This window comes from Lonchura striata, chromosome 1A (assembly GCF_050655825.1).
Source record: "Lonchura striata isolate lonStrDom1 chromosome 1A, ASM5065582v1, whole genome shotgun sequence".
NCBI lineage: Eukaryota > Metazoa > Chordata > Aves > Passeriformes > Estrildidae > Lonchura > Lonchura striata.
This window is the reverse complement of record NC_140741.1, coordinates 76,448,737-76,473,334: the sequence shown is the minus strand read 5'-3', so window position 1 is coordinate 76,473,334 and position 24,598 is coordinate 76,448,737. Positions and strand designations below refer to the sequence as shown.

Below are 24,598 nucleotides of genomic sequence, written 5' to 3'. Positions count from 1 at the left end.
ATCCAGGAGGGCACAAGAGCAGCGACTTGGAGGCCCTAGGAGTCCCACGGGGGCCATGGGGCTGGAGACAGAGCACTGGGGGGCCTGGGGGGCCATGGGTCCCGTGTGGAGGTGGTGCTGCCGGTACCAGTGGGTGCTGGGGGCTTGGTGGTGGGCACTGGTGGTGTGGGGGGTCCTGGCAGGGCAGTGCCACCACTGCAGGCCCCGGAGCTCCATGCCCAGCATCCCCCAAGTCCCTTCCCTGCTCCATCCACAATCCCAGAATCACAGAACCACAGAGCCCCTGAGGCTGGAAAAGCCCTCCCGGCCATGGAGTCCAAGCTGTGCCTGACTTCTCCTTGTCCCGGAACCCTGGGTGCCACCTCCAGGCCTCCCTTGGACACCTGTGGGGATGGGCACCCCAAACCCCCCCGGGCAGCCCCTGCCGAGGCTGACAGCTCCGTCGTGCCCCAGCTCTGCCGTCCCCCACAGCCCCTGCGCTGTGGCCCTCTCCGCAGCCCACAGTGCCCACAGTGGCCGCGGCTCCACAGGGGACACAGCGGGGGGACCCTTTGTGGGGTGTCTGTCCCCTGGGTCACCACCCTGGGGCACCACCCTGGGGCACCACCCTGGAGCACCCATTTGGGGGTGCCCCTCCATGGGACGCCTAGTAGAGCACCAGCAGAGCTGACCCTACCCGGTACGGCCCAGTACAGCCCAGTACGGCCCGGTAGAGCCTGGTACAGTATGACCAAACCCAGTACAACCCAACAGGGCACAGTGCAATGCCATGGCACAATACAGTGCAGTACAGCCCAATGTAGTCCAGTACAGCCCAGTACAAACCAGTACAGTACAGGCCAGTATGATCCAGTACAGCCCAGTAAAACATGGGCTGGGGGTTCAGCCCAGCCAATCCCCCTGTTCCTTCCCTGGCCCCATCTCTGACCCAGAGCTGGACAGAAGCTCAGGGTGCCCCAGGACACCCCAGGGTGGGCACCCCCCACACACTCAGGGCACAGCGTTCCCTGAGGGTGTCCCCCTCCCCACAAATGAGATCCCCCTTCCCTGGGGGTCCCGGGGTGCCACAGTGAGGTCCCTGCACCAGCCTTTATAGGCGCCCCCAGCCCGGGGGGGCCCTGTAATCCCTCCCTAAGCAGCTTCTGTTCATCCTTCCTGTTCCCCGGGGGTGCCACAGGCTGAGGGAGGGAAAGAGGGGGGTGGGAGGGCAGGAAACGCTGGGAGTCTTCTGGGACTCAAGTCCCAGCAGCACACCCCCAAAGTGACCCCCCATCCATGACCCCCTGGCACTGCACCCCCAAAATGAACACCCCCTCTCAGACACCCCACCTCAAGCAGTGCCCCCCCAGTCTTCCCCCCACCCCTTGATACCCCCAGACTCCTACACCTCACTTGGAGTCTCCCCAGCACAGGGATGCCCCAAGCCCAGAACTGGGGACAATTGCTTGAGAGGGGAGACACCTGGGGGGCACCCTGGGGTGCTGGGGTGGGGGGCAGCGGGTGAGTTCATGAGGAAACTCCAAGTTCTTCCCAAAGCATCCAGGGCTGCGGCACCCTGGGGGAGTGGGATCAAGGCTGGAGCACCTGGGGACCCCTGGGGATCCTAGGGGCACCTGGCCATTCTGGGGGTGACCAGGACACAGCTTGGGGATCCCCTGGGGCACACTGAGGACCCTGGTGGGATCAGAACTAAGGCTGGGGACCAAGCCTTGGGCTTGGGAACACCTGGGGACACCTGAACACCTCAGGAGGAGCAGGATCAAGCTTGGAGCCCCCTGGGGACCCTCCCCATACCCAGATGTTGGGGGGAGCCCTTCTGCCCCCCCCCCCCCCCCCAATCCTCCAGAGCACCGGCAATCGGCTCACCCGGCTCAGGGGCCCGATTAGGGGCTGAGCCCGGTTTAGCCCACCCTAATCCCCAAGTTTGGCCGGGCTGAGCCCTGATCCCCCCTAAGCAGCTTTGGGGGCGCAGGGTATATCAGGGGGGTGGGCGCCCCCCCCGCCAGCGCCACCATGGACGAGGAAGAGTTCTACCTGTTCAAGAACCAGTCGTCGGTGGGGCCCTGGGATGGGCCCCAGTACCACATCGCGCCCGTGTGGGCCTTCTACCTGCAGACCATCTTCATGGGCTTGGTGTTCGTGGCGGGCACCCCCCTGAACGCCATCGTCCTCATCGTCACCATCAAGTACAAGAAGCTGCGGCAGCCGCTCAACTACATCCTGGTGAACATCTCCGTCGCCGGCCTCATGTGCTGCGTCTTCTGCATCTTCACCGTCTTCATCGCCAGCTCCCAGGGATACTTTGTCTTCGGGAAGCACATGTGTGCCTTTGAGGGCTTTGCAGGGGCCACCGGAGGTACGAGGGGACCATGGGGCGCTCAGGCTGCTGTGGCCAGAGACGATGGAGCGACCACTGGGGGCTACTGGGGCCAGAGGTGGCCACAGTGATCTCCTGGGGCCGTGGGAGTTGGGGTGACCACCAAGGTCTGGTAGGGCTCAGGTATCATGACCAACACGTTCTGCTGAGGCTTTGGGAGTTGGGTTGACCACCATGGGCTGCTGGGGTGCAGGATTGGGGTGACCTTCTGGACCTTAAGGAGCTGACCACTGTACTCTGGTGGGACTGTAGGAGTTGGGGTGACCACTGGGGTCTGGTGGAGCTGGAAGTGGGGGTGACCGTCATGTTCTTCTGGGGCTGGGGAATTTGTGTCTGGGATCATTGTGGTCTGGTGGGGCTGAAGGTGGCAAGATGGGTAAGGGCCATGGGAAGGGTAGAGCCCTGTGAGCTGTTGAGGCTGCAGGAGCTGAGGTGACCACTGAGGCCTGAAGGGAGGGGTGATTGCTACATTCTGCTGGGGTTGTAGGACTTGGGGTGACCCGATGCCCTGGGGGGCTGTGGGCGTTGCGGTGACCCCTAGCCCTGGTGGCCACGGGCGGTTGTGTGAGGCCAGCGGTGACCTTGTTCCCCCAGGGCTCGTGACAGGCTGGTCCTTGGCCTTTCTGGCCTTTGAGCGCTACATTGTCATCTGCAAACCCTTCGGCAACTTCCGCTTCAACTCCCGCCACGCGCTGCTGGTCGTGGCGGCCACCTGGATCATCGGTGTCGGCGTCGCCATCCCGCCCTTCTTCGGCTGGAGCAGGTGGGGATGCAGCAGGCGTGGGGGGCAGGGGGGGAACAGTGGCAAGTGGGGGGCAGGGGGGTGCTGAGGGGGTGCCAGGGGACTGCCTGAGGCACCAGAAGTGCCCCAGGGTGCTGTGGGACACCTGGGGTGCCCCCGGTGCAGAGCGGGGGCTGAGCACAGCTCTGCAGGTACATCCCCGAGGGGCTGCAGTGCTCCTGCGGCCCTGACTGGTACACGGTGGGCACCAAGTACAAGAGCGAGTACTACACCTGGTTCCTCTTCATCTTCTGCTTCATCGTCCCCCTCTCCCTCATCATCTTCTCCTACTCCCAGCTGCTCAGCGCCCTGCGGGCCGTGAGTCCCCGGGGCAAGGGGGGCACGAGGGGCATTGGGGTCAGGCACACCTGTGGCTGGGAGCGAGGGATGGAGAGTGGAGAGGGGCTGGGGGGCAGGAGGGAGGGAGAGAACAAGGGAAGGAGAGATGGAGAATTGACTGTGAGCAAGGAGGAAGGGAGGGCAGGACGAGGAGCAGGAGGGAAGGAGAGGTGACTGGAGGGATGAAGGGATGCAGGAAGGGAGGGGAGGTTACTTGGACAGAAGACTGGGCAGGAGCACAAGCAGGAGGATGGGCAGGAGCACAAGCAGGAGGATGGGCAGGAGTGCAGGCAGGAGGATGGGCAGGGGGGCAGACAGGCGCATGGGCAGGGGGCTGGGCAGGGGCAGGGGCTGCACAGGGGCTGGGCAGGGGCCAGCAGCCCGGGCAGGCCCGAGATGTCCGTGTCCCTGTCCCAGGTGGCGGCGCAGCAGCAGGAGTCGGCCACGACGCAGAAGGCTGAGCGGGAGGTGTCGCGCATGGTCGTGGTCATGGTGGGCTCCTTCTGCATGTGCTACGTGCCCTACGCGGCGCTGGCCATGTACATGGTGAACAACCGCGAGCACGGCATCGACCTGCGCCTCGTCACCATCCCTGCCTTCTTCTCCAAGAGCTCCTGCGTCTACAACCCCATCATCTACTGCTTCATGAACAAACAGGTGACGCCAGCGACACCGGGACACCCACAGACGCGGGCAGGGGGACACCCAGGACACAAGGGCAAAGAGGACACCAGGGACACCTGGCGATGGGGGCATCCGGGGTGCCCAAGGATATCTGAGGACCTGGGACACTCAGGGAGACCCAAGCATGGAGAACACCCAGGGATACCCATGTGAGGGAACACCTCAGGATAAAGGACATTGGCAAGGGGGACACAGAGAAGATGGGGACACCCAGGACACCGGAGCAGTGGGGACATGCAGGGGTGCTCAAGGACATTGGGGGACCAGGGACACCTGGGGATGTGCATCCAGGAACACTTGCACGACTGGGGGTACCACGACCCCAGCGACAGGAGATGGGGCCAGTGTGGGTACCAGACACAGGACCAGCGGAATCCCCAGGCTGAGCTGTCCCCTCTCCTGTGAGCCGTGCCACCTGTGTCCCCGCAGTTCCGCGCCTGCATCATGGAGACGGTGTGCGGGCGGCCCATGACAGACGACTCCGAGGTGTCCAGCTCGGCCCAGCGCACCGAGGTCTCCTCTGTGTCCTCCAGCCAGGTCGGCCCCAGCTGAGGGGCTCCAGCACCACCCCAGCCCCAGGACCCCCGGCTGCCCCCCCGTTATCCCCCAGCTGCCCCCACCGTGGGGCCGGCACTGCCCCGGGGGCCGGGGGCCCTGGCCAGCCTAGGATGTAGCGCGGGTGGGACAATAAACCATGGCCGCGGTCTGAGCGCAACAGGGACCCGCTGAGCACCTGGCACCGTGGGACAGGGCACCCACGGCATGGGTGTCCATGGGGCAGCCGTGCCCCACAGCAGGGAGGCAGTGGGGGAGCCGGGGGCTGGCTGTGCCGCATGGTGGGATGGGGTGGAGGCCTTGGTGGAGCCTGTGCCCCATGGCTGGGTGGGATGGGGGTCCCAGGGGTGGCTGTGCCCCACTGCAGGGCGGGACAGGTCCTGGGAGTGGCTGTGCCCCACGGCAGGGAGAGAGGGTGGGTCCCAGGGGGAACTGTGCCCCACCGAGGGGCAGGACAGGTCCCAGAGGTGGCTGTGCTCCATGGTGGTGCCATGGTGGGACACTGCTCCCTTGTCCCCCTTCAGGCCTCACACGTGGGGAGGGCAGGGAGGTGGGATGCTGCTCCCCATCTCCATCTGTGGGGTTGGGTGGGACCTAAGGGTCCCCATCCATGGGGATAAGCTCCTCATCCATGGGACTGGGCCCCCCATCTGTGGGGTGGGGGTGGGACTGAGCCCCCCCATCCATGGGGCTGGATTCCCTCTGTGGGGGGTGAGCCCCCCAAGCCCCACGGGCAGAGCTCCCACAGGCCTCGTGTGTCCCCACATCCCCACCCTGTTGCCCCCCTCCCCTCCTCAGGGCCCCCCACTGCCTGAACTCAGTGCAAGGGGGCCCTCCCAGATCCCGGTGTGGGGGGACACAGGGAGCTGGGTCCGTCCCCCTCGGCCCATCGGGGGTGAACAGTTTTATTGAGTTCCAACCGATCCGGATCCCTTCAATCAGCCCGAGGAGAAAACTGAGGAATAAACCCGGAGGAGGCGGAAAATCCATGTCCGGAATTGTCAGAGGGCTCCAAATCCTCACGGATGGGAGCCGGGGGATGTTAGGAGAGGGGCTGTTGCAGGGCTGGGTGGCTGCACCAGAGGCTTTCCCAGGGTTCCAAACATCACTGTGGCTGTCCCAAATCATCCCTGGTGTCCCAAACCAGCCCCGACATCCCCAGATCACCCCCAGCATTCCCAGATTCCCAAGCCCTGCACGGGGCCATATTTCTGACCCACTCACTGCTGGATTTAGGGAGGGAAGGAAAAGGAGGAGTAGAAAGAGGAGGGGGAGGAGGAGATGGGAGGATCCGGTCAGCCCTTGGAAGTCTTTGGGAAAGGATTTAAGGGAAAACCTGGGAATCTGGAGATGGCCGGGCCCGATTCCACGCAGCTCTGGTGGCTGCGGGGGGACACAACACAGAAGAGAAAACCTCGGGAATTGTCCCAGAGCGGGGTGGGATGAGGCCCTCCCCCAGAGGTCTGGGGGATTCAAGGCACTTGGAGTGAGGCTGGGGGGGAAGGGCCTTGCCCAGATCCCACGGGGCAGCGACGGGGGAGGAGGGTCCAACCTCCCTGGGGTCACCTCCGGGTCACCCCCTGGGTCCTGCTGCTGCTCTGACGGTTTTTGGGCTTTTCTCGGGTTTGAATTTTAATTTCAATGTTCACTTTTCATTCCAATTTCACATCAGTGTTTCCATTTAATTCAATTTCACTTATTTTGTTCCAATTCCATTTCAATTTCAATTTTCAACTTTGATTTCAATGTTTAATTCCAATTCCATTTTTAATTCAAATTTCAGTCCAATTCAAAATCCAATTTTAATTTAAATTTCAACTTTAATTCCAATTCCAATTCTAATTTTTATTCCAACTGCAATTCCAATCCCAATCCCTCTGTGAATTTCCCACTCCCCCCCAGGCCCCTGGGCCCTGCAGCCCCGGGCAGCCCCGTCGCTGCCCCCGCGCCAGGGGAGCTGTTCCCACACGTGGTAAAACCAAAACATACAAAAATAACCCAAAAGCCGTTAAAATCCGAGGAAAACCCACAACGAGACGAGCCCCAGGTGCCGGGGGAGTGTGGCTTTCCCGAGCCCCGTCCCCGGGAGCCGGGATGGGGTTTCTCCGCGGCAGGAACGGCCTCGGCGAGGGTCGGAGCCCACGCAGCGGTGCCGGCGTCGAGCCTAGAACTCGTCGTGCCGCACCAGCGCCTCCCCGAAGTCCGTGGCCTGGCTGCCCACGAACAGGTCTGACTTGTCCACGATCTCCTCCCGCGTCAGCTTCCCATCCTGCAGGGAATGCCACATCCCGCTATGTCCCCGCTCCTCCCGGCCCGCTCCCCAGATCCCCCCAGAGATGCTGGCCCACCTTGTCCTGGTCGGACTCATAGACGAGGTGCCGGGCCTCAGCCTCGGCGTGGTCGTAGTCCGAGGGCAGGATCCAATCCTTGGTCTCCTCCTTGTCCATCTTCCCATCGCGGTTCTTGTCCCGGAACTCCACAAACTGCTCCCGCTCCGTCTTCACCCACTCAGGCTCATCAGCATCACCGTCCTGGCTGTACATGTCACCTGGGGGGACAGCAGGATCAGGATCGGCCCCACAGCCCTGTCCCCACCCCAAGGATTGACCCAAAGCCTTCAGTCCCCTAAATCCATCCCCAACACCCCAAAGAACCACCTGGGTCATGATTTCGCCCAAAAATCCTCGGTGGAGGCCTGGGGGCAGGTGGAAGTTGAAAGAAAGAACATTCTGTGAGGGGGAGGACTGGGAAGGACACGGTGGCAATGGCTCCCACGGGACAGGGACACTGAGGGGACACGGGCAGGACATGGAGCGGTGTCTCACCGATGTACTCCTCCAGGTCAATGAAACCATCACCATTCTTGTCAATGTCCTCCATGGTTTCCTGCAAGAAGATGCCAGCGTGAGCCGGGCCTGGGGCAATTCCTGCCCTGCAACCAGAGCTTCCCAAAGTGCCCCTGTGCTGGCCCCACCTGCACAACGATGTCCTTCATGTAGTCATACTCCTCGGGGTGCAGGAAGGCTGTGAACTCCTCCTTGGTGGCCGCCAGGTCCCCGTCCTTGTCGGCCATCTTGAAGCGCCGCTCGTCCCGCACCATCATCTGCTTGTAGTTGAAGCCATCGTCAGGGTCCGGATCGTCTGCGGGGGAGCACAGGGAGCACCTGGGTCAGCTCGGGCAGGACGAGGGCCCGGTGACCACCAACGCAACCTCAACCCAACGCTGGGTCAGCTCGGGCAGGACGAGGGCCCGGTGACCACCAACACAACCTCAACCCAACGCAACGCAACATTCTCAGTTCAACCTCAGCTCAAGCTCAACCTCCTCTACTCAACCTCAACTTCCTCTCAATTTCAGCCTCAAGACAATTCCATCTCCTCAACCCAACCTCAACCTTCACCCTAACCCAACCTCAACCTCCTTCACTCAACCTCCTGAGCATAACCTTCTCATCCTCAACTTCCTCAATGCAACCTCAACATCCTCCACCCCCCCTCAAACTCAACTCAACTTCCTCCCTCTCAGCACAACCTCCTGACGCTCTGCCAACAAAAGCTGAGCTGCAGCCACCACTTCTCTCCTGTGCCCACTCCCAGGAGGAGGAGGAGCTGCGGAAGCCCTGGGATCACGGCATTCCCAGGGAGAGGCCCCAAAAGACAGGGCTTGGGGGCTTTGGCCAGCACGGCCAGAGGCTCAACGTGAACTATTTTGGGAGGGGAATGTGTAAGGGGATCTCACTCGCTGCTGGCAGCGGCAGGGCCAGCAGGCATCAGCCGGGTGGGACCGTGGGGCACGCGTGGCCACTTGGCACAGCCCCGCCAGCAGCAGGACAGGAGTCCAGCAGCCTGTGGAGAACGTGAATCCTGGGGGACATTGCCGTGCTCTGCTTCAGTTAAACCAGAGGCAGGCCCCATCTAATGAGAAGGTCCAAAAGCCCCTGTGTCCCTGCTCTGTTGCCTGGACAAAGGCAGGCACTGGGGAGCCCTGGATTAAGGGGCTCGGGATTAAGGAACTCTGGAGCATCCATTAAATATCCAAAGATTTGGACTTTAAGACAGCTCTAGGGCAGAATGAACTCCAAATTCCCCATTCTGTTCCCCAAGGTTTTGCCTTGAGAAGCAGCATAGCCCCGAACAAGGAAACCTTCAGGACCAGAGTCATTAATAGACAATTTCTTAATTGCTGTTGAGCTAATTAATGGGTTTGATGGGGGAGTGGTGAGGGGGCAGATGGGTTAAAAAGGGTTAAACCCTCCCAAAGGCCCCAAAGTTACTTCCTGCCCTGGTCCCTGGACTGGGAGAGGTTTGGGGGAGCAAAGGGAGGGGAAGCAGACAGAGCTGGGGGGTTTTGCTCAGAGTACGGCAGCAAAGCCACAAACTCAATCCAACATCTTGTGTCCTGGTTTTGGATCCCACCATGGGATTGAGGAATTAACAAAAATAGGAGTGGTCATGATGATGAAAATATTCTGATTTTGAAGGGAGTTTCAAAGGAATTTCCAGTCTCAGATGAAGTTCTTGGACGTTTATCACTTGACATTCCCTGCTTCCCAAGACTCCCCCCAGCAGAACCCCACACTGCTCCGTGACACTTCTGGGGGCCACCCAGTGACTCATCCTGGTGTGTAATTAATTAATTAATTAAACCACTCCCAGCACCTCGTTTTGCTGGCAAAACACCACATTCTGAACCCTCCAGAGCAACCGAGGGTGATGCCTGGCCCCGTGCATCCCTTGGCCACGGGTCAGCACCCAGGAGGCACTTCCAGAGGCATTCCAGCCCCAGTCTGGCCAGGGAGGGGAGCGAGGAGAAGACAGGGGAACATTTTAGCAGCAAGGAGCTGTGGAAAAGTAATTCCTGCCGAGAGGAGCCGAAGCCAGAGCGTGAGGCAGGATCCTCCCGGCACTCCGTAAGGACACAAGTATGTGGGAGCAGCACAAGTGGAGGCTCCTCCGGGGCCTGCCAAGGGCACGCGGCCTCCAGCGCCATTCCAGCTTTGGAACCGGCCCTGCCGGGGGCTGGGCACTCCCCACACGCTGCTCGACTGAGGCAGGGAGCTCCTCCTTGAGTTCATTGGGGGGTTCTATTAATTCAGGGTGCTCTCATTAAGCCTTTTCCTCGTCAATGTTCACACTGTTCCCTATCCAACACCTGCGGGTCCTAAGCACCACCCCAGACTCCTCAAACAGCACTCAAACCCTTCCCAGGACCTCTCTGCCCCCTCCCAGGCTGGATTTACACAGGCAGGTTAGCCCAGACCCCAGGAACCCACGGCGAAGGGAGGTTTGGGAGGTGCTACCCCAGCCCAGGGGTGTCATGGGGCCTTCCCTGGCCACCAGCACAGCAAATCCTGATCCTCCCTGAGCCCAAGGGAGATGGATGAGCCTCCTGTGCAGCGGCTCCCCCTCTGCACATCCCGCAGAGCAGTTTGACTATTTTTGGCAATATTTAGGAAATTACAGTGGATTTGACACTCCAGATCTGCAGCTCCTCCACCCGGGCCAGTCTACAGTGCTGGAGGCCAGAGCTGGCGCAGGGCTTGAGGGTTTAAGGTTTTAACCCCAAAAGAGCTGTTGCTTCTCTCCCTCCCAGGGATGTCTGAAGCCATGCCACACTGCTGGCCCAGCAAGTGTCCCCAAATCCCCGAGTTCTGGGCTCTAACACTGCTCCCAGGACAAGGGAAAGCGACTGAAACCCCTGCTAGTGGGTTTTTGTGTTTAAGGATGCAATGGACACACCAAGATGGTTCCACAGTCACAGATCAGTGGGTTCCACCTGCAGGTCCCAAATTCCCCCACAAGACAGGAATTCCAAAGAGCTGGATACCCCTATTCTCACATGCCATTCATCCCAAAATCACCTGGATTCAGCCCAGAGCTGCATTTGTCACCAGGGACATTAATAATGCCCAGGTGGCTGCAGAGGGGAAAAGGAAGGTGTGAGGTGTGTAAACTTTCCACTGGGGAGATTTCCATGTATTTTGGGTTCTTTTTCTTGGATTTCTCTTTGCTAATGCCAAAGGAAATCAATTTGTAGAGTTTTAGAGGTTTTAAAGTGTAACATTTTGGGGACATCTGCTCCAGCTGGCCCTATGTATGCCAAGGCCACATCCTACATCATATTGCTGTGCTTATCCCAGGGTACAAAATCCATTTTGGGTCAGCAAAGCACCAGCCCAGCACCGCTCCACCCTCTCAACCACAACTTCCTAATCCAGACCTCAAACTCCCCCTTCACCACCACCCACTGACTGCCTGACCACTGTGCCACGAGCCCACCCTATCCCTGACCACTGACAATGAGCACACTCTGATCCATGACCACCCACTGACCACTGTGCCACGAGCCCATCCCAATCCCTGACCACCCGCTGACCATGAGCCCACCCTGATCCATGACCACTGACCACTGTGCCACCAGCCCACCCTGATCCCTGACCACCCACTGACCACTGTGCCACCAGCCCACCCTGATCCGCCCCCCGCCCACCAACCCTCGGTGACCCAAAGCAGAGCAAGATGTCCCTGATGGCTCCAGGGCAGGCTCATCCCAAGAGCCAGGACCTACCCAGGATATATCCATAGGTGGCATTTTTGTACTCCTCCCAGGAAACAAGGCCATCCTCATTGAGATCATGGCCCTTCCACTGGCGCTCCACATCCTCATAAATCCAGCGCTTTTGGGCAAACTTGATCCAGGCCTTCAGCTCCTCCACTGTCACAAACCCATCTCCATCCTCATCTATTTTCCCTACGATCTTCCTGTGGGAAACACAGAGAAATGCAGCAAAAGTTAAACAAAAAGAGGGGTTAGCAGGGAGGGAATGGGAAGGGGCAGAGGGGGCAAGTTGAGGTCATTACAGAATTTGGGAATTCAACCATTTGAGAGTTTATCCTTAAAACCAACGTATGGTTCAGCTGCCAAAACTTTGGCTCAGACACGAAAATCCCTGGGTCAGCCACTTTTGGACCATTCAGGTTTTGGTTTCTTCAGAAATTATGAGTTTTAGGGGAAAAGCTTCCTTTAAAGCCCCTGGGAAAGACCCATCCATGTGTCCTTTGACCAAGATGGTGCAGGTGATGAGTACGGACCCTTATTTATATTAAAAATGGGAATATCGGCTCTGTCTCTCCTGGTGATGCCAGGAGAAAATCTGAGGTGGTTATAGAATTTGCAAACTCAACCATTTGAAAATTTATCTTTAAAACCAACATTTGGGTTAGCTGCTGAAAAGCGAGGTCAGCTGCCAAAACTCTGTTTTGGACACAGAAAACACTGGCTCAGACATGGAAATCACCAGCTTGGCCACTCTTGAACCACTCAGGTTTTGGTTCCTTCAGGAATTATGAATTTTAGGGGAAAACCTTCCCTGTTAAATCTTAGGAAAGCTCCACCTGCACGTCCTCCCCCCTCACCGGTGCTGGGCGAGGACGCGCATTTCTGTTAAATTTCTGTGAAAGAGTTTGGCTGCACGGGAGGAACCGGAGCCGCCCAAGCCCAGCGGAGCGCAGCCCGGTGCCGGGCTGGTCCCGCCCGCCGTCCTGCCCGGGGCAGACACCGGAGCCGCGGCCCCAGAGCCGCGTGCCTCCGTTATTTTTAGCAGCAGCTGTAGGAAAGGCCGGCAGGAATGCAGGATCCAGGGGCAGATGGAGCCGGGGGGTGGGGGCTGCTCGATCCACAGCACTCACTCCCCAGGGAACACCCAGTGCTGTGCTAGGGAAGTTTTGGTCTCCTTGGATGAAAATCGGGGATAACAGACTCAAAATCCTTTGTCTGGTGAAGCGGGATCCTGGGTTTTTCATTTAACGCTTTAACGTGAAGGTTTAACAGAAAGCAGTTCAGGAATCCTGAGCTCCAGCTCAGGTATTTGAGGAATTTTAGAAGACAGGTGGAAAACACAGAATTTTAAATTTTAGATCACCACTAGGACTATTAATTCCAAAAATACTGACGCAAAGGGAAAACTGGGCACCGGAACCACCCATGCTCACACCCAGGTTTCCGTGTTTCAGAACTGCCCTGGTCTAGGAAAACCAGGAATTCCTCTGTGGCACAAAGGATGTTCCTAGCAATGAGAAGCTGGAGAGAGACTGGAAGAACAAGAGGAAAATGCGGAATTTAGTTCTGACCGTGAGAGGCCAGAGTGGGGGCAGTGGGCAGGGCTTGGAGACCTGAGTCATTTTAAAGCGAAATATATAAAATAAATATGTAAATAAAAAAATAGCTCATCAATAGTGCCCAAATTTATGCAGAAATATGTAAAGTATTATAGAAATACTTCAGAATTTTATGTATCAATGTGCAAAGCATCCCTTCCAATATTACTGAACAAACACAGCAATATGCTAAATGTCACATAAATACCCAGAATTTTACATATAAGTATATAACAAGTCAACCAACATTATTAAGATTCTTTCTGCATAGAATTATGTAAAGTATCACATGGATATTAAACATTTGTCCGTGTAAGTATATAAACCACAAATAAATCTGTCAAATCCTTCCTATTTTAGGGAAAATATTCTGTGTTTCCCTCTCCCAAGAAGGTACACACCACCGGCAATGGGATTTATTAGGGAAAATCCCTGGAATGGAGGAGCAGAGCCGGCAGGGGTTGATGGCCCAGCAGCTATTCCAGGGCAGTTTCTACAGGGTTAATTAGGGAACAGCTTCCCGGGGAAGTCAAACCCTCTGCAGCCCAGAGCCAGCGCTCAGGAAGCTCCCAAACCTCCTCCCCACGCTGGTCCGGGGGCTGGCACCAGCTGCTCCCGGCTGCTTTCCCAGGGCAGCAGCCACCAAACCCTTCCACTTTCCCAAAGGCCCGTCCTGCCCCCCTGCTCGGGTGGCAGCAGATGCTGGGGAAGGGCGGGCAGCTGCTCCCGTTCCCACTCCCTGCTCCCAGAATGGCGTGCCAGGGAGCGGCACCGCGCCGGGACACAGCGCGGTGCCCAGAGCCCCGGCAGCGCGGCCGGAGCTCCCGTGGGAGCAGCGGGAGGACAGAGCCCTCAGAACCAGCCCGCCCTGAGAAGGGCTTAGCACAGCCCGTCCGGCTCGGGATGCAGACAGGACAGGGCTGTTTGCGCGGTAAACCCCCGATGGAAAGGCTGGAAAGGCGTTCCGGCTGTAACTCGGCAGAACAATGGGATTGAGCTGTGACGGAGCTCTGGGATCGCAGCCCTGGCATCGGGAGAGGCCCAGCTTCCCTCGGATCTGACGCTGCTCCAGGGGCATCGAGGCACTCTCTGATGGTGCTAGGAGGCAAAAAGCCTCCCGGAGCCTATATTGTGGAGCTTATGGAGCGACCAGGGCCTGGCTCCAAGGAACCATGGGGTTTTCCAGTTTAAACTGTCCCTGGAGGGAGGAAATCCCCTCTGGCCAAGAAGTGCTGCGGGAGAGGCCAGCACCTCCTTCCCACTGGAGGATCCATAGGGTTGGATGGAACCTGGCACCCCCTGCCCTGCACATGCCGCTGTGCGAACTGGCTCACTCTGGAAGTCTCCCCAGCACACACATGTGGTTGAGCTTTTCTTTCTCATCAGGGAGCACCATTCCCAAAAAACAGCCCAAAATTCACTATGGGCTGTGGTAGGTGCTCCTCCAGCAGCAGCAAGGTTGGCCTGCTTGGCTGAAAAAATCATGTCTGACTAAAAAAGGAGAGATTCAGGTGGGATACTGGGAAGGAACTCCTGGCTGGGAGGGTGGGCAGGCCCTGGCACAGATTCCCAGAGCAGCTGGGGCTGCCCCTGGATCCCTAGCAGTGCCCAAGGCCAGGCTGGACACTGGGGCTGGAGCAGCTGGGACAGTGGGAGGTGTCCCTGCCATGGCAGGGGTGGCAGTGTAGGGGCTCTGAGGTCCCTTCCCATTCCATGAAAACTCAGCCAAAGGCACCCAGTTCCAAGATGACTGCACATCCTGAGAAGTGTCCCGAGCTCCCCAGGGAGCCTCTGTCCCCCAGCCCCCACCAGCCCTGCTGGAGGCTGCAGTTCCCAGGTTTGAGCCACCCCAAGCCTCAGAACAACTGCGGCAGCAGCTGCTGCGGGGGCAGCCGGCCCCGCACGGCTCCTGGAGCCATCCAGGGCAGATCCCAGCACAGGCATGGCCAGGTCCCAGTGCAGGCATGGCCAGATCCCAGGGGAAGCACAGCTAGATCCCAGGGGAAGCACGACCAGACCCCAGGGGAAGCACGGCCAGATCCCAGGGGAAGCACGGCCAGATCCCAGGGCAGGCACGGCCAGATCCCAGGGGAAGCATGGCCAGATCCCAGGGCAGGCACGGCCAGATCCCAGGGCAGGCACGGCCAGATCCCAGGGCAGGCACAGCCAGATCCCAGGGCAGGCATAGCCGTCCTGGATCTGAGGGGAGGCACAGCCATCCTGGGGTCCCAGCAGAGACACCGGAGGGGACTGTCCATACAGGCTGTTTTCCCAAGTTCCAAGTGAGAAACACCAGTGATGCCAGGGGCTCGAGGCACCCAGAGAACACGGAGCGAGCCCGGCACAGCGCAGACCTCCCCCCTCTGCTCTGGACTTTTGGGGAGTGCCTGGCACAGGAAATGGCTTCAGGTGACTTTTTGGGGAACGGTCGGTGCTGGGATGAATCCCTCGGCTGGGAGCGGGGCCTCCCGCGGCGGGAGCGGTGCATTCCCGCTCTGGGAAGGGTCGGGAAGCCGTCCTTACCCCAGGCGCTCCTTGCTCTCCTCCGGCGTGAGCTGGTCGAAGCTCTTGGCCTCGTCGGCGCCCAGGAAGGCATCGTGGTCGTAGTCGAAGCTCTGGGCATCGTCGTGCTCGCGGGCGCTGAGCGGGGCCTCCCGCACCACCCGCTCCTTGCGCTCCGTGGGCTTGGCCGAGCCGCACAGCGCCCACACGCCCAGGCACAGCAGGAGCCGCGGGAACCGCATCGTGCCGGGCCTGTGGGGACAGGGACACGGCTGTGCCATGGGGACAGTGCCGGGGGACAGGGCACGGGGACACGGCTGTGCCACGGGGACAGTGCCGGGGGACAGGGCACGGGGACACGGCTGTGCCACGGGGACAGTGCCGGGGGACAGGGCATGGGGACAGAGACACGGCTGTGCCACGGGGACAGTGCCGGGGGACAGGGCATGAGGACAGGGACACGGCTGTGCCACGGGGACATTGCCGGGGGACAGGGCATGGGGACAGGGACACAGCTGTGCCATGGGGACACTGCCGGGGGACAGGGCACGGGGACAGGGACACGGCTGTGCCATGGGGACAGTGCCGGGGGACAGGGCCACAACTGTGCCACGGGGACAGTGCTGGGGGACAGGGCACAGGGACAGGGACACGGCTGTGCCACGGGGACATTGCCGGGGGACAGGGCATGGGGACAGGGACACAGCTGTGCCATGGGGACACTGCCGGGGGACAGGGCACGGGGACAGGGACATGGCTGTGCCATGGGGACACTGCCGGGAGACAGGGCACGGGGACAGGGACACTGCCACAGGATAGGGACACAGCTGTGTGATGGGGACATTGCCAGGGGATGGGGCACAGGGACAGGGACACTGCTGTGGGACCGGGCATGGGGACAGGGACACGGCTGTGCCATGGGGACACTGCCAGGGGACAGGGACACTGCCACAGGGCAGGGACACAGCTGTGTGACGGGACACTGCCAGGGGACAGGGACACTGGGACAGGGACACTGCCAGGGGACAGGGACACTGCCAGGGGACAGGGACACCACCGTGGGACAGGGACATTGCCAGGGGACAGGGACACTGGGACAGGGACACCGCCGTGGGACAGGGACACTGCCAGGGGACAGGGACACTGGGACAGGGACACTGTGACAGGCACCAGGCAGCACCAGGGCCAGAACAGGGAGGGACAGGACTAGGCCATGCTGTTGAGGAAAAATGGGTATTAGGGCCGGTTGTAAGGGAAAAATAGGGTTTAGGGCCAGTTATCTTGGAAAAATGGGGGATTAGAGCGAATTTTTGGGGAAAAAACAGATTAATAATAATACAGGTTATGGGAGCAGAAATGCTCAATTAATCTAGATGATTGTGATGAAATCATAAATACAGGTTGTCTGGGCAAAGATGATGATTTAATGCAGACTATCTGAGAAAAATGGGGATTGCTGCACATTATTCAGGAAAATGGAGAATTAGTGCAGATTTGTGTGGGCACAAATGACTAATAATTGCAAATTATGTGGGGAAAAGTTGAATTCCTGCATATTCTCAGGTCAAATGTATTAATGTATCCTAATTATCAGGGCACCGTAATGAACTAATATGGGTTATCTGGGCAAAAGTGATTCACTGACACAGATTATCAGGGCACAGGGATAAATTAACACAGATTATCAGGGCGCAGTAACTAATTAACAGAGATTATCGGGGCACAGGGATTAATCAACAGAACTTATCGGGGCACAGGGAACTTCCAGCCCCTGTGCACGTGGGCAATGTCCCGTTTCCCTGGAGCTGCTCCCAACCCATCCCAGAGCCCCTCAGAGCAGCAGCTGGGCTGGGAAGGGATCCAGGGGTGGGGAAAGGGGTCCTGGCGGGAAGGAAGGAAGGAAGGAAGTGGATCCAGATGGGAGGAATGTGAAGGATGTGCACATCCCCCTGCTCCAACACCCCCTCCCCAAGCCCTGGTGCTCCCCCAGACCTGCTGGGGTGAATCCTCCCCCAGAGCCCCGATCCCCCACACTGGGGCCCGCCTGAACAAACCCCCAAGATGTGCCTGGGATCCTCTGGAAGGATTCCAGAGGCTCATCCAGGCTCATCCCTTTAAATCCCAACAGAAACTCAGGTGCTCCCCATGCACTGAGATCCCAGCTCAGATCCCATCATAGATCTGGGTGTTCCCCATCCCGATCTCTTTAAATTTCAGTCCAGGTATTCATCATCCTGATGTACTTAGCCTTTTTATCTTTTTATAATTAAGGTATTTATGATTTTTAACTCTTTCACTCTAAATTTAATCCAGATTCACCACCCAGAGCTCTTAAATGCAAATTTAATTCAACATATTCCCCACCCGTATAGCTTTAACCTAAATTTAAACCCAAGATATTTCCCATCCTTACCCCTTTAAATTTACATCCAGGTCGTCCCCATCCAGAGCTCTTAAACATAAATGTAAACCCATTCTGTCATTCCATAGTGCTTTATGTCTGGTTTAAAATCCAGGTATTCCCCTTCAGCCTGAACCTCAGCCCTTTAACCTGAACTCACACCAAGGAGTTCTGCCCTGAGAGTGACCCAGGAATGACCAGGAGTGACCTGTGGCTGGTCCCATGACAAACCAAGAGAGCGGCAGAGGAACATGGGGGAAAGGACCTGGAAAAGCCCTTTCCTTCCTTTTTTTGAATGAGGATTTACCAGACACAGAAAATTCACAAACCTCAATTCCTTGGAAGTGGGGAAGAAGGGGGCTATAAAGAGTAAAAGTCATTTTTTAGTGTTTCTGGGGAGAGGAAACCTTCCAGGAGGGAAAGCCAGTGCCAGGTGTACGTGGGGCTCTGGATATCCCCATCCCAAAGAGCCAACTCCCATTCCCCCGGGATATCCCAGTCCCCAGGAGCTGACTCCTGTATCCCTGGATATTGCCAGGAGCTGACTCCTGTATCCCTGGGTATCCCAGTCCCCAGGAGCTGACTCCCATATCCCTGGGTATCCCCAGGAGCTGACTCCTGCTCCCTCTGGGCACATCCCAGCACCCAGGGCCTGCCCAGGTGCGTGCTGATCCCAGGATCAGCCCAGCCTGGAGCACAGAGTGACCTGGAGCGGGTCAAACAGCCCAATTTTATCTGCCAGTGTCCACACAGGCCCGGCAGGCACTCAGGAGTGATTAGAGAGGGACAATCCGAGCTGCAGCCGGATCTGGCAGCGCCGGCTGCCAGGAAAGGTGCTCAGAGAGACCAAAGCCACAAACCCACGGTCATCCACGAACGATTCTCCAGAAAAACCTGGCAGCACCAGCAGCTCCTGCTGACCAAGGGGACGGGCCCTGGATTTCCCATGGGGATCCCAATCCAAGGGAGAGCAGAGCCACTCTCCTCCCAACACTGCCTCTGGCAGCGGATCCCTTTCTTCCCAGTAAAGGGTCTGTGGGTGAGCTGCAGGGAAGTCAGGAGCAGGAGCCCAAGGTGGGAAGATGTGGGGGTCAGAGTGGGGGTCCAGACCCTCAGCTGGGGAGGAACTTGGAATTCCAGAGGGGCTAGGTGGGGTACTGATGGAGGACCTTGATATTCCAAGGATACTGATGGAGAAACTGGGGATTTCAGGTGGGTTTGATGGGCTGTTGATGGAGGCACTTGGGATTCCAGGTTTGCTTTAATAATTGATGGAGAAACCCAGAATTCCCTTTGGGTTTGCCAGGATACTGACAGAGGAACTCAGGATCCTGCACTGGGCTTGGAACTGGGGGAACATTTAGAGGAACCTGATGGGAAGAAGCCACTCCAGACACACATTGCTCATGTGGGAGGCCAACAGGATCCCATAAAACCCCCCACAGGCAACACAATTTGTTCAGCTTTGGGAATCAGCCTCTGCTTCAGCTTTTTATAGAATTGGTGCTCCCACTGGAGCAGCCAGGGAACAATTAACTGGGACCCCAGGGTGCCACCCCAGGGGCACAGCAAGGGCAATCCCGGGGAATCCCGGCCCTGAGAAGGATGCAGGGATGTGGGGAGACATGGGGCTGGGGGAAATCCCGGGCTAGAAACGGGCTGGTCCTGCCCCAGACCAGCCCCAGAGCTTTGGGGTCATGAGAGCTGCGGCAGGGGAGCATGGCTTTGGGGTGGCACCTCTTCGGGCCGGAGCCCCCGCGCAGGGCAGCACCGAGGGTCCCGCAGCCCAAAATCCCGTTATCCCGGGGGTCCCGCAGCCCGATATCCCGTTACCCCGGGGGTCCCGCAGCCCGTTATCCCGGCGGAGCCGATGGATTCCCGCGGGCCGGTCCCGCCCGCGTCGCGAGATGCGGACGGGGCTCCGTCCCCGGGAACGGCGGTCCGGACCGGCGCACCCGCCCTGTGCCCGCTCACGGGCGGCGCTGGGCCGGAGCACCCCGCAGCGGGACGGGCTGCAGGAGTCGCGGACGCAGCGGCGCCGCCGCTCCCGCCCGTTCCCATGGAGACCGGGCCCGGCGCTGCCGCCGCCGCGCTACCGCCGTACGGCAGCGGCCCCGCAGCACCGCTCGCGCCGCTTCCCCGCGCCCCAAACCCCGGCCCCGGCTCCGGCCCCGGTGCCATCCCGGTCCCTTCCCGTCCCTCACCGTCCCCGCCGCCGCCGCCGCCGCTCCACGCACCGGAAGTCGGCGCCGCGCCACGCCGCACGGCCCCCCGCGCGCCCTGCCCGCCCACCAATCGCGGGAGAGCCACGCCTCCTCCTCCTCGCCGATGCGCGTTCCCATTGGTCTGTTCTGACGCCACTCCGCCCCTCTGCCCGCCCCCGCCTCGCGCCCCGCCCCCCGCGCCCACCTCCGGCTCCTCTCCCTCCGGCCCCGCCCACCCTGCCGGGGACGCGGGCGCTGATTGGCTGGAAAGCGCCACGTCCTCAGGCGCGCGCCGGCCGCCGGCCCCGCCCACCGGGGCACCCCCGCCGCACTGCGCACGCGCGTGCGGGAAGGGCAGAGTCACGTGTGTGGGAAAGGCGGGAAAGCCGAGGCGGGGCTGGGGCGGGGGGGCCGAGGGTCCCCCCATGGTCACCCCCGGGTCACCCCCGGGTCACCCCTTGTTACTGTATGGTAACTGCCTGGTCACTCCTGGTTACCACCTGGTTACCCCTGGTCGCTGCCTGGTCACCCCTGGGTCACCCCTTGTCACTGCCTGGTCACCCCCGGGTCACCACCTGGTTACCACCTGGTTACCCGTTCTCACTGCCTGGTCACCCCCTGGTCACTGCCTGGTCAGTCCTGGTTACCCCTTGTTACTGCATTGTCACCCCCGGGTCACCCCTGGTCACTGCATGGTCACTGCCTGGTCACTCCTGGTTACCACTGGTCACTGCATGGTCACCCCCGGGTCATCACCTGGTTACCCCTTGTCACTGCCTGGTCACTCCTGGTTACCACCTGGTTACCCCTTGTCACTGCCTGGTCACCCCCTGGTCACTCCTAGTCTCTCCTTGCCACTCCTGGTCTCTCCTGGTCACTCCTGGTCACTCCCAGCCATTCCCAGGTGCGGAGCGTGGCCCAGCGGAGGGCCCGGGCTGCCACGGAGCCGCAGACTCGGCTACAGGTGCCCACTTTGCTCCAGTGAAGGCAGAGCCTCCAGCAGGGCACAGCCCACGGGGGTTTCTCTCCTGGGGTTTCGGGGGCCCTGAGTGGCACATTCAGCCCTTCCTTGGACGCCTCCAGAGATGAGCACTCCAAACACCCCTGGGCAGCCCCAGCCAAGGCCTGACCCCCTTTCCATGGGGAAATTCCTGCTGCTGTCCCCCCTGAGGCTGCCCTGGCCCAGCCTGAGGCCGTTCCCTCTCCTCCTGTCCCTGTTCCCTGGAGCACAGCCCGACCCCCCGGCTGTCCCCTCCTGGCAGGGACTTGTGCAGAGCCACAAGGTCCCCCTGAGCCTCCTTGGCTCCAGGCTCAGCCCCTTCCCAGCTCCCTCAGCCCCTCCTGGGCTCCATTCCCTGCCCAGCTCCGTTCCCTGGACACTCCAGCCCCTCTCTCCATGCAGTCCCAGACGTGCCCCAAGCCATGACCACATCGATCCCAAAATAGCCGCAGGGCTCCACGTCCGGAGTGAGGGCCCAGCTATAAATACACCTCGTCTGGTGAGCGAGGCTCCCTGCACAAGGTGTGATGCCATCGGCAGGGAATGTCTCCTGGGACCAAATCCGGGTTTACGGGCTCCCGGAGCGTCAGGCTCTATTTGGCCCGCGCTGCCTCTGCTCCGTGACACGTCAGGGGCTGAGGTCCCGCGGCCAGGCCGCCAGCTCCGCGGAGTCACCGCGGGGAACACAGCGCTTCCCGCGCCGTGATTCATCCCGTCCTGCAGAAATGCCTAAATTAGGCAGCGGGAGCATCCCGGGGCTGCGGCTCCCCGCTCCCAGGGAGCCGAGCCGGGCAGAGGCTCCAGCAGATATTTACAGTCAGTGAGATAATTCCCACCCTCGGCCTCGCCGGGAGCGCTGCCAGCACTGACACTCGGACACGGCCCCACGGTGAAGTCACGGGCTGAAAAAGCGCAGCCCAGAATTCCTTGGAAAACCTCCCACTATGTTTTTCCCCTCGTTAAATCTCTCAGTGCTGGAATTGCACAGTGTTGAGGGAAAAATGATCCCAGATATGGGGAACAGACACTGAAAGCATGAGATTTTCTATCTTATTAATAAAATACATCTCAGGGGTTGAGATGGTTTTTTGAACAAAGGATGGCTCAGGAAGGTTGAAATGTTAAAATTTTCATTAAAATGTAAGTTAAGGGGATTTAGATGGGTTTTTAAATTTTTTTTTTTAATTGTTTGAGGTTAATTTTGGGGTTTTTTTAAAACACATTTTGTGGGCATCGGGAGGCTGTGGGGTGGACACTCGTGCCCAATCCCAGGGACACGGAGCAGCTCCCAGAGTCCTGGCCATGGCCCAACAATGCCACCAAAACCAGGAGGGCTGAGTGGAATCTGAGGCTCTCTCTGTGCTCTCCATCAGCCTTTTCCCATGACAGGGGACGATCCACCTCTTCCCCCACAGCCTGGCCTGACCGTTCCTAGGGAAGCAAATCCCATTTGACCCTCCCACCTTTTGGCTCCACAGCTGCCTTTTCTCATGTCAGCTGAGCCTGGAGCTCTCTGCTGCTCTGGGAGTGATTTATTGCGTTTCCTTACGGAAGTGCTAGTGGAAATCCCTTTTCCTCCCCTTCCGGAGGAGCTGAAGGACCTCCGAGCTCCAAGGCCCTCACAAATCCCTTTTTTTCACACCTCACACCATTCCCATTGTTTCTTTTTTTCAGTTCTTCCAGCTCAGTCTTTTAAAGCCATTGACCTGTTGCAGCTGGATCCCCTTCTCTCCCTCTATTTAGCATGAGGCAAAAGTCACTCCCAATTCCTGTTTTCCTGTCTTGACCTCCCCAGTCCCTCAGTCCGGCTGGTTTTGCCCAAACTGTGGACATTTAGGGGTTTCTCTGCTCAGACAGCACTGGCAGACATTTCCCTTCCCCAGTAATCTTGTCCCACTCCCAACTGTGAGAACAGATCCTAAATTGGGTAAAAATTCTGATTTTAACACACTTCCCAGCTGGATATTTATTAATGGGACCTTCAGACACTTCCAAATCCCAGAATTTAGGAATGCCTGTTATTCATTAACCAGCTTTTTGGCTGCAGCCACGTTTGCCCCATTGTCACACACCCAGCCAGCAAAGCTCCAGGGAGGATGGCCTCGGTATTTGGGCAAAGGAGAGGGAATTTTACTGGTCTGTCTATTATCAATCCCCTCCACTCACCACAGCCACCATGGGCCCTGGGCAAAGACACCAGGCTGGCTTCACCTCTGTGAATTCCCCATGAAAGCCCTGGGGGAAGAGACAAAACACAGAGGATATGACAACAGCTCCTGGAGGTCCTGGAGCGTCTGTGAGGAGAGGACGGGAAACTTGTGCTTGAAATGTGGGAAAAATAGGATATATGGAAATGTTTTAGCAATCTGGGAGGGTTTGCATGAGGGTGTGCGTAGTCTAGGTCCAGCACATGGACCTGCAGTGGGAGAATTTGTATGGAACAGACAGAGAACCAGGGATAGAGAAGCTGGAATGCTGAACCTCCATCAAGGAGGCTGCCTGGGAGGTGTATCCCAAAGGTAAGGGCTGACTCAAGCTCTGCTTCAGTTTCCTTCAGCCCATGGGAAGGAAGGTGGTGTCAGAACCAAACCACTGAGCCCTTCCCAGCTTCTTCCAATAGCTCATTCCCCATCCATCCATCCATCTATCCATCCATCCATCCATCATCCATCATCCATCCATCATCCATCATCCATCCATCCATCCATCATCCATCCATCCATCATCCATCCATCCATCATCCATCATCCATCCATCCATCATCCATCATCCATCCATCATCCATCCATCCATCATCCATCATCCATCCATCATCCATCCATCCATCATCCATCCATCCATCCATCCATCCATCATCCATCATCCATCATCCATCATCCATCCATCATCCATCATCCATCATCCATCCATCCATCATCCATCATCCATCCATCATCCATCATCCATCATCCATCCATCCATCCATCATCCATCCATCCATCATCCATCCATCCATCATCCATCCATCCATCATCCATCATCCATCCATCATCCATCCATCCATCATCCATCATCCATCCATCATCCATCATCCATCATCCATCCATCCATCATCCATCATCCATCCATCCATCATCCATCATCCATCCATCATCCATCATCCATCCATCCATCATCCATCCATCCATCATCCATCATCCATCCATCCATCATCCATCATCCATCATCCATCCATCATCCATCATCCATCCATCCATCCATCATCCATCCATCCATCATCCATCCATCCATCATCCATCATCCATCCATCATCCATCATCCATCCATCATCCATCCATCCATCATCCATCATCCATCCATCATCCATCATCCATCATCCATCCATCCATCATCCATCATCCATCCATCCATCATCCATCATCCATCATCCATCATCCATCCATCCATCATCCATCCATCCATCATCCATCATCCATCCATCCATCCATCATCCATCCATCCATCATCCATCCATCCATCATCCATCCATCCATCATCCATCATCCATCCATCATCCATCCATCCATCCATCATCCATCCATCCATCTATCCATCCATCCATCCATCCATCCATCCATCA

At 58.4% G+C, this 24,598-nt stretch overlaps 2 protein-coding genes across 3 annotated transcripts; one reads left to right on the top strand and one right to left on the bottom strand.

The window, feature by feature from the left end:
• Positions 1–1,842: 1,842 nt before the first annotated feature.
• OPN1SW (opsin 1, short wave sensitive) lies at positions 1,843–5,608 on the top strand. Its single transcript, XM_021546976.3, has 5 exons — positions 1,843–2,356; positions 2,972–3,140; positions 3,311–3,476; positions 3,915–4,154; positions 4,611–5,608. The coding sequence occupies exons 1-5, from the start codon at positions 2,014–2,016 to the stop codon at positions 4,731–4,733; spliced, it is 1,041 nt and encodes a 346-aa protein (XP_021402651.2). The 5' UTR covers positions 1,843–2,013; the 3' UTR covers positions 4,734–5,608.
• On the bottom strand, positions 5,603–20,078 carry CALU (calumenin). 2 transcript variants are annotated; one of them, XM_085569481.1, is made up of 7 exons: positions 20,034–20,078; positions 15,417–15,647; positions 11,305–11,498; positions 7,711–7,877; positions 7,562–7,622; positions 7,085–7,284; positions 5,603–7,005 (listed from the first exon to the last, which is right to left on the bottom strand). In XM_085569481.1, the coding sequence occupies exons 2-7, from the start codon at positions 15,635–15,637 to the stop codon at positions 6,901–6,903; spliced, it is 948 nt and encodes a 315-aa protein (XP_085425607.1). In that variant the 5' UTR covers positions 15,638–15,647; positions 20,034–20,078; the 3' UTR covers positions 5,603–6,900. The 2 variants fall into 2 exon arrangements, with proteins under 2 accessions (XP_085425607.1, XP_021402647.1); XM_021546972.4 differs by having other exon boundaries at positions 20,001–20,034.
• Between the last annotated feature and the right edge of the window lie 4,520 nt (positions 20,079–24,598).

What these genes read in the sequence shown, in the direction of transcription:
- OPN1SW (XM_021546976.3), top strand. Translation starts at nt 2,014, where the DNA reads ATGGACGAGGAAGAGTTCTACCTGTTCAAGAACCAGTCGTCGGTGGGG. An exon ending in CTTTGCAGGGGCCACCGGAG is followed by an intron (nt 2,357 to 2,971) that starts GTACGAGGGGAC and finishes TTGTTCCCCCAG; the next exon opens with GGCTCGTGACAGGCTGGTCC. An exon ending in CCCTTCTTCGGCTGGAGCAG is followed by an intron (nt 3,141 to 3,310) that starts GTGGGGATGCAG and finishes ACAGCTCTGCAG; the next exon opens with GTACATCCCCGAGGGGCTGC.
- CALU (XM_085569481.1), bottom strand. Translation starts at nt 15,637, where the DNA reads ATGCGGTTCCCGCGGCTCCTGCTGTGCCTGGGCGTGTGGGCGCTGTGC. An exon ending in GAGAGCAAGGAGCGCCTGGG is followed by an intron (nt 11,499 to 15,416) that starts GTAAGGACGGCT and finishes TGTTTCCCACAG; the next exon opens with GAAGATCGTAGGGAAAATAG. An exon ending in TGACCTGGAGGAGTACATCG is followed by an intron (nt 7,285 to 7,561) that starts GTGAGACACCGC and finishes CTGTCCCCCCAG; the next exon opens with GTGACATGTACAGCCAGGAC.